The sequence below is a fragment of the Cynara cardunculus genome (assembly GCF_001531365.2).
Source record: "Cynara cardunculus var. scolymus isolate 2C chromosome LG 1, CcrdV1, whole genome shotgun sequence".
Lineage (NCBI taxonomy): Eukaryota > Viridiplantae > Streptophyta > Magnoliopsida > Asterales > Asteraceae > Cynara > Cynara cardunculus.
The window spans coordinates 1737506-1746863 of NC_037528.1; the positions used below are offsets into that span (position 1 = coordinate 1737506).

A 9358-nucleotide genomic window follows, 5' to 3' on the forward strand; every position below is an offset into this window, starting at 1 on the left:
TGATACCAACACAAAATGGTCCAATTTTTATTTTGGAGTCTTGTTAGAGGCTTCTACTACTTGGTTACCGCTTACTAAAGCCAAATATGCTTAATTGTTAAATCTCTGCTCTATGGAAGCAACCTCCGTATAGCACCGCCCTCATAATTTCAGCTTCCTTTAAAGCTGCGACTGTAGTTATGTTTGAGACTATAAATGGTTTCCCTTGTAGGACGGTGTAGCGTTTAGTTCAAATTTTAAGAAACCCCTAAACCCGTGGAAACTAACGGCATTATAAGAAATGCACCATCTGTAGTACCAAAATCCTAGCTAGCTTAGAAACAGAAGATGATCCTGGACTAACTCTTCCTTCTATCCGTATTTCTTAAACCCTAGTTGGCTAGTCAGTCTTCAATCATCTTCAGTCATTGCTGTGTCTAAAGAGTTTGGTTCAGGATCTGCTTAGTGCCGGTAGATCTTATCTCCTTCCCATCTCCGTAACCGACTTCTATTGAATCTAAAGATGATAAATGAAGTTTGCTTTTGTTTATTATTTGTAATTGCAACACTAGGCATCAACACTAGAAACATTGTAGTTAGAATGTGCAGCTTTATGAACTAAACATTTGAGATTGCCATTGTTTATCTGTCAGGCTTTTAGCAAGATGTTTGATTCTCCCCTCTGCAGATAGTATCTTTTAGTTGTAATCCTTTTGGCATTAATTTTCAAAGCTATTATATTTTGGAACCAGTGGCAGCTAAAACTGACCACCATCACCATTATTAATGCATTACCATTCTTCATAATCAAACTCATCAGACCACTTGTTTTCCCCCCATTAAGTCATCAACCATCCTGTGCCAGCTAAATATTTAAAGAAAATGAACTGGAGTTTGCTCTTTGTGTGTGATGAGAGAGAGAGTATATAATAAATGGAAATATGGAATGCTTGATTTGTCATATCTAACAGCTGTATTGAATCTAAAAAACAATTGGTCCCTTTGAATATTCTCCATAATTGACAATTTGATGTTTGCTTTTCTTGGTGAACAAAGAACAGTAGTGCCACCCAGTACATGGGTCAACCATCAATGGAGGCACTGATTTTGACCTTTCAAGTACATGTTTGACCCATATCAAATACACCCTTTTCAATAGAGATGTGTTTGGCCATCATCATCATCATACTAAATCAGTAAAATCCATTCCTGATGCCTGTGAGGAAACCAATGGCATAGTACAACTCTCTACTGCATCTGACTACAACTTCCAAGCACCATAGCAGAACCCTCGTCCCATTGTTTCCAAGATTTTACACCACCGCCATAGCAACAATATTGGTTTGGTGGATTTTGAGATTTCTGAACTACATTCCAAAACTTCACTAATGTCACCTGAATCTTCAAGATTTTGATCCAATTTCTTCAAGCTTCTTGCAAATCTGCTTTATGTTGGGCCTTTCGTTTCGCGAAGGAGAACAGCAAGCCAATGCAAGCTGGACGAATTCGAGAATTACGCCTTCATTAACTGGACTTAATCTAGCATTATCATCTTCACTCGTCAGAACATCATGATGGTATAAATCTGACATCCGGTGATCCAAGATTGCATTCCTCATCGACATTGGCAAATGGAAATCTTGATCAGGGTTTGCTTTCCCATTAATAGGTTCCTTACCGGTTACTAATTCGAGTAAAATCACCCCAAGATTGTAGATATCGCTCTCCCTACTAACATCTTTCATTTTACTCAACTCAGGTGTTGTATAACCCTCCGCAGCAGCATCTTCGAGCATTTCTTGTGCTGCGGCTGGATTCAAGAGGAGATGCAGGCCAAAATCAGATATGACGGAATGCTGTTTTCTTCCCAAAAGTACGTTCTTCGACTTGAGATTTCCATGGATAATTGGCTTTTGAAGGCCTGTATGGAGATAATCTAATCCTCTAGCAATCCCCATTGATATCCTAAAAATGACTTCCCATTTGTGGGATTCACCATTCTCATCTGCTCAATTAAAATTAAAGAAACATAAGCTACCAAATCTAAAAGTGCAGCATGTGAATGAGATTTAAATATAGGGAGATAATCAGATAAAAACAAGGATCCAAAATAGATGACTAAAATGAGCCAGCAGACACTCCCCCACATGCTTGTTATTTCCAATCAAGACTCCCTTAAATCAAGAATACTTTGATTTCTATATGAACATAATTGGCATGAAGTAATAATTAAGATGAATAATTAATTATTACATGAGCTATCACATAATTGTAGTTCCTGTCTCTTCCTAGAGACAAAATTTGACTTTTCAAGGTCAAATTAGTCAATTTAGAATATGAAAATGATGGGGATTTAAAGAAAGAATGGTCTTGTTTTATAAATTGAATAACAAACAACTACCCATCATCAATATTCAAGAAATCAACAAAATATAGAAAGAGGCATCTCATGGAAAGCAAATATGAATCAAAAGATGCATCAAAAGCAGAAAAGGAAAAGGAACAGTACAACAAAACATGCACAAAATACAGCATTGCCACTGCTTTATGAGAATCTTTAAAGAAAACCCAAAAAAAAAAAATCAAATCTTTGTTGTAGATAAGCATCATTTTTATCAATCTTCATTTAATCATGAACACCAAGAAAGTAGAGATAAATGAAATTATGTAAAAAAAAGTCACCTCTGATGAACTGAGCCAAACTTCCTCTCCTGTAAAAGGGATGAACCAGAAGCTTTTCACCTCTAGGCCCAGAATAAAACCCACAAAGAGGCACCAAATTAGGATGCCTAACTGACCCCAGAAGTTGTACTGCAAGCATCACATCTTGTACCTTCCCAGTACAAGCAGCTGGTCTCAAAAACCTCAACAAAACAACTGAATCACTCAGCAAATTAGCTCTATACAAAGTCCCATAGCTTGATTTCCCAATCACTTCACCAGGAGCATCCAATATATCAAAACAAGTGAGATCTTCACCACCTTCAAACCTAATCAAATCTCCTTTCATCTCTATTTCTTCTACACCACCTTCTTTACACTCACCTTTTTCTTCTTCTTCATCTCTCTCAGACCCTTTTCTTCTACAGACACAAATCAAGAAAAGAAGAAGAACAAATATAACCAAAAAGGAAGATATTGTGACAATCAGTATAAGCATGTGTTTCTTCTCCATTTGGGTTTTGTGGGAAAGTGTGGGTGAAGATGAGATGAAAGCAACAGGATCTGGGTCGGGTCAAGAGATTCAAGCCTGACCCATTTGGGGTTGGGTGATGTGTGAGAGAAGAAGATCTGGGTGGGAATTTGTTTGGTGTTATATGGAGATGAATAGAAGAAGTAAGAAGACAGAATGAGAAGCCATTATGATTGTTGGATTGAATGTGAAAAGAAGCTTTTCCTTCCTTCTGTTTTGAGGAGCAGACAGAGGAGAGAAAGAGATGTGGGGCATCAAATCATCTTTCAAGGTACACCAAATAAACCTTTTAAAATGTTTTCTTTTAACATCGGAAAGAGATAATTAATAATACAAAAAATTAATGATTATTTAATAATAATAATAATAATATTACAAGTATTAATTATCATTACTTTACAAATATGATACCAAATTTAACTAAAACTTTATACTCTAAAACTTTGGTGAAATTTGTTTTCTAAAAAATTATTAAAATCTCAAGTTTTATTTCACTTTCGATTAATAAAAGGTGGTCGTGAAGTCTGAAATCTAAATCAATAAGGCTGCTTATTTTTGTAAACTGATAAATGTCTGAATTTGTTTAGATTATCTATTTTATCCATTAAAAAATTATAGTGTTAAATTTATACAATTTCACATATTTCTTCATCATCGTTACGAAATTTACATCTAAATTATATAATTAACATTCATTTGAACGAAAATATGTCATTAACGGTATTTAACACATTTAAATCATATTAAAATACATTAATTAAGACATGTGAGGATCGATTTGGTAAGGATCGATGGAGATAAATGATCGATTAAGTTTAATTGATTGAGAAACGTCGTTGCTGAGAGTTTGGAGAACAATAAGAGGTGAACAAGAGATAAATGCCTCTAAAAAATTGGGAAAAACCAACAGTCTGAATGACCATATCTCTTAACTAATCAGACATAGGGGAGTGCAAAACCCAAATTATCCGAAATCTGAACACATACCCGAACCGAAAATAAGGTATTTATGTAAAACCCAAATGCCTCGAAATCCGAAAATCTGAAAACCGACTTTTTGGAAAAATTTGTGTTCGGGTTGGATTTGATTTTTGGCCACCTGGTCCGTCCGAAAACTTGAAATAAATATACATATGTATTTTAAATACTATATAAATATACTTATTTATCTAATTATTTTTTTTTAAATTCTAAAAAACTTAGTTGGTCATGTTTTTTTCCAATTTCTAAGCATACTATCAATTTATCAATCCTCTAAATCGATTGAATTCATTGTCAAAATCGATTGGATATATATATATATATATATATGCATTATAACTAAACCCAAACCCGACCGACTTCAACCCGACCAACCCGAAGTAATCCGAAATCCAAAAATTGGGACTTGATTTCCATATCTGAAATCTTATTGGGTTTTTTATTTTTCCACCCGAACCCATCCGATGTACACTTCTAATCAGACATAAGAAGTTCATAAAAGAATTAAAAGAAATAAGGTGTTAGACTTTAATCGATGAAAATGATAGAATTTTTTTGTGGGTCATAAAATAAATCTTTTGGATGCACATAGGAATTGATCCTAGACCTGTTCCTTGTATATGTGTTTCTTAGCGCTAGGCTCATCCTATTCTCATCCTTCTTTTTGTATTTATTTGTTTATTATTTATTACTAGTTAGACATCTGTATAATTATAGTTAGGGGTGATTAAAAGGCAGATATCCGGTCAAAAGATTTGGAACCAGTCCTAATCTGAAACCGGAACTGCTTGGAACCAGGTGCTCGTTGTCTATCTTTTTTTAAATTTTATCATTTCATATTATACAAAAATAATTATTAGTTTGTTACAAAGTATTAATATAAAAAAAAATACTACAAACGGTGAAAAATAATCTGATAAAAACTAAAAACTAATTTTGACAAAAACTCTTGACAGTAACAAAACGCCTTTCAAAGCACTTCACATCAACATCTAACGGCAGAGAGAATTGATTCAACTCTTAAGGAGACGGTGGTAAGTGTAACCCTAAAAGGTAAATAAATAATATCAAAATTTTAATTTATTAAATATAATAAAAATATAAAATATTTTTTATTAAAAAAATAGCGGGTATCTGTTGGTTTCGGTTCTGGGTGCCCAACAAGAGCGGGTACACTATCCCGGAACCGGTCCTAGCGGGTACCTAGTGGTCAAGGGTTTTCAAAAAATGAGAACTGGAACCAGTCTCGATCGGTTATGTATTTTAGGATTCGAAACCAGAACCAATTATATCGGTTCCGGACTTCCGGTTGCGGAACCGACAGCTTTAGAGCGATTCCGGTTCCAAAGTCAGATACTCAGTTCCGATACTCAACCCTAATTAGTGCAATGCGTTTCAATTTTGACGGTGTTTTATGCTTTGTTCCATTCTCCACCCCTCGATTTTTTATAGTTTCATATGATCATTAGTTTTATGAAGCATTTTTTTTTGTATCAGTAAGATTCTATAATTAACTTGTATCAGTTGATTTAAGAATTTTTATGTATGTATACAACTCTATTTAAAAAAAACTAGAATTAAATGTAAATTTCGTCCCTCTAATTTACTGAAATTAACAACTAAGGTCCCTATAAAGAATTTCCAACAAGACAGGCCCGTATAATTTCATTTTTTTCAATGAGTTGGGTTTCCAGGTCAGTTAGATATAAGGCATTTCAGTTTTTTAGGGGCTGTTTGTTTACCTCTTAATAGTTCTATTAAGAGACAACTTCTAAATAGCTAAAAGATGAATTTTATTTGATAAAAAAATCTATATCTAAAACCATCTGAATGATTTTATGTATTACTAGAAGGGTACTCGTACAATGCATCGAGACACATTTTGATCTCAATGTTTCATTTTTTTTACCTATGTTGATATAATACAATTTTATGTGGTTTTGAGAAAATGATAATGTTTTTATTTTTGAATAAAATATAAATTTGAAAATATCATATGAAATTTACAAAAAAATATATCAATATTAGTATCAAGTTAATTATTTAAAAGTTCTTTTTTGTGTATTTCTTTTAATTCAAAATTTTATTATAATTTAATTTAACGTGACACAATAACTTAATTTAAGTTTAATAATATTTTTTTTGTAAAGATAATAATTAAGTATTACGTTAGAACTCAACAATTATTCTAATTATATTTAGATTTTTTATATTTTAAAATGAAATGTTTATCCTTTATTTAATTATATTTATCCGCAGTTAATTACACGAATTCAAACACAAAGCTTTAATAAGTTATACTTATGCACAATTTACTTGTAATCTTGAATTTTAAGTAATATACATCAATAAACAATACTTCATGTATAAAAAATGGTTTTTAAAAATTTTTATCAAATATTTTATAATATAGTATAGATAATTTTTCTTTTCAATTTGGGGTTGATGGAGCAAGTGACTACTGCACATATTACTGTACACTTTTTCTAAAATTTTAAAGAGAAATGTAACACTTTTTGGCTGTTAAATTTTTTATTTTTAATTTAAATAATATAAAAAAATATAATTAATTTTTTCATTAGACAACATAAAATAAGTCAGACAGTTACTGTTAAATATGAATGGGCCCGCAAAAAAAGAACCGGAAGTAATGATGTTTAGTCCATTTGTGTGAAAGTGGGCCCACTAAAAGCACGACATTTGGCCCATTTTTTTAATACCTCATCTCTTTATCTTTTAAATTTCCAATGGATGGGATGGTACTTGATTGGTGCCTCACTTTATATCTTCCTTTCATTTTCTTTAAAAAAAATTTACTTTATAAATTGTTTATGCAAATCATAAAATATATATTTTTTGGGATAAATTGTTATAACTTGATTCTTATTTTGGGTAATGTATTTTTTAAACTTCCATTTTGGTACATAAGATGTAAGGTTTTAAACATTTAAGTATCCGGTTAACCAGTTGAAGTATTAACCGGTTACCATGCTGATATAGTGAGTGATGAAATGAAATTGGGTTGAATATCAAATAATACTGAGTTGGATACCACATCATTCGCCACATCAGCATGGTAATATGTTAATGTTTCAACCGGTTACCCGAGTATTTAAATATTTAAAACTTTATATCTTAGGTACCAAAATGAAAGTTTCGAAAGTTTGTTTACCTCTTAATGGTTCCATTAAGAGACATTCTCTGAATCGTTAAGAGGTGAATCTTGTTTGACAAAATCATCTGAATGATTTTGCATCATGAACCTCACTTAACCATTCGGCGCCCTAATTTCATTGTAAATAATAACCAAACAATTACATTTCATTTTGCACTATATCATGAGATCCATTTAATTATTCTGACTACTTAATCATTTTGCATCAAACCATTCAGTAATCATCAAACATCACCTGAATATATTATATATTGAAATATAAGAGAAAAATAGGGGGACATGGAAGTACCAAGTGGTCCAGTAAAGCGTGTACTGTGTTTTGGGGATGAAGGACTGAAGGTGTCTCACTTGAGTTCGCTGCACCCCACATCACATGTTCATTAATGTCTCAAAATCACTACTTTATTACGTAGATACAAGACTTTTTATAATAGAAAAAACAATTAAGATACTTATTGATTAAGACATTGAGTAGATGAACGGTTGAGATTGATTTATATAGTTTATACTCGGATCTGTTTTTGGTATTTTATAGGTCTTGGATGACATGTAAAATAAGGCCCTTCATAAGTTGACTATTTGAAATAATGCTAAATGTAAACCAATGTAAATCAATTGAATTTCTTTTTCACCTCATGTTAATATTTTTCATCGTTGTTTTAAACTTTTAAGGTTGAAAGAAACTTTTTCGAAAGCATCAATCTTAGGGTCAAAAGCCCATAGTTCGTTATAGTTTGATATCTTATTCTTGTTTTAGAGATAGAAGAATACTTACGATTAATGCACCCGATATTATATAATAAGAAATCAATAATATATAAAAAATAAGGTCTCGTTTGGTTTTGCAGGATTAAACTGGATTTCGAATTAAATTATATTACAATCACATGATTGGTTTGAAGGATTTTCAGGATTTGAAATCTCAGGATTTCAATGAAATTCCATAGACATGGAATTTTGAAATGCCACGAGATTGATTGGTATTTTATTGAATTTTGTAGGATTTGTATGTAATAATGTTTTAAAATATATTAAAAACACTTGTTTTGTAGTTCTATATATACTAAAAAAAGTGGGCCTCTATTTTTGTGGGCTGCGACACCCAGCCTGCCCTATCTCAGGAACGGCCCTAATTGTACTAATGGTTGTAAACGGAACCACCTATATATATATATATATATATATATATATATATATATATATAAATACATACATATATTAAAATCAAAATTTATCGTTATTCATAAATATTTAACACTTTTTATTAAAATCAGAGCTCAAAACCTTCGTATTTTCAATTTCATCTTCAACTTTTTTTTCTTTCACATTTGATTAGATCAAATATAAAACACATCTTCGAATCGGGTTTAGCTTTGATGAACTAGGTAACCCTGGATTTGTGTCGGAATATGAAACTTGAAAGCATGTATGACAGGTGATGGAAGGTGATGACTTTGACGTTGATCAACTGCCACATTGAAATAACAGCAGCGACTCAACCCAAGCACAAACGTGCATTTTCAATTTATTGATTTTGCTACTTTTTATTTCCTTTAAAAAATTCCAATTTTTTGAAATACCCACATGGAGAAAACAAGATTCGTTGGCAGCATTGAAACCAATTGGATTAGGGTATTCATAGCCATTTGTAAGGATGGATGTCTGTAGTTCTAACTATCAACTGCTTGTTTGAGGAGTGTCAGACATGAATTGGTGATGCACGTGACTTTAGAGGTCGAAGATGGTTCTTGGATAGTTTTGTTAATTTAGCACGTGATGGTATTGTTCCAATGCACACCAGCTCTAAAAGTACATATCAAGATCCTAAGGCATTCAATTGCGAAATTGTTAGAAGTTAAAAGTAATACGATACTTTAACAATACCATTAGTACTGAAATCCCTAAAATAGAAAATCTGTTATAGTTGAATATAATTTATTTTGAAAATATTAATTTTTACCTCTTTATTATTATTATTATTATTATTATTATTATTATTATTATTATTATTATTATTATTATTATTATTA

General features: G+C 31.8%; 1 protein-coding gene across 1 annotated transcript; it reads right to left on the reverse strand.

The window, feature by feature from the left end:
* Positions 1–919: 919 nt before the first annotated feature.
* Positions 920–3418, reverse strand: LOC112516539 (putative kinase-like protein TMKL1). Its single transcript, XM_025123633.1, has 2 exons — positions 2662–3418; positions 920–1984 (listed from the first exon to the last, which is right to left on the reverse strand). Exons 1-2 carry the CDS (start codon positions 3152–3154, stop codon positions 1383–1385), a joined length of 1095 nt encoding a protein of 364 aa, XP_024979401.1. The 5' UTR covers positions 3155–3418; the 3' UTR covers positions 920–1382.
* Positions 3419–9358: the final 5940 nt, after the last annotated feature.

Bases quoted from the DNA above. Each gene is read 5' to 3' on its own strand.
- LOC112516539 (XM_025123633.1), bottom strand. From the start codon at position 3,154: ATGGAGAAGAAACACATGCTTATACTGATTGTCACAATATCTTCCTTT. The intron at 1,985-2,661 runs GTGACTTTTTTT...TTAATTGAGCAG, and splicing joins TTTGGCTCAGTTCATCAGAG to ATGAGAATGGTGAATCCCAC.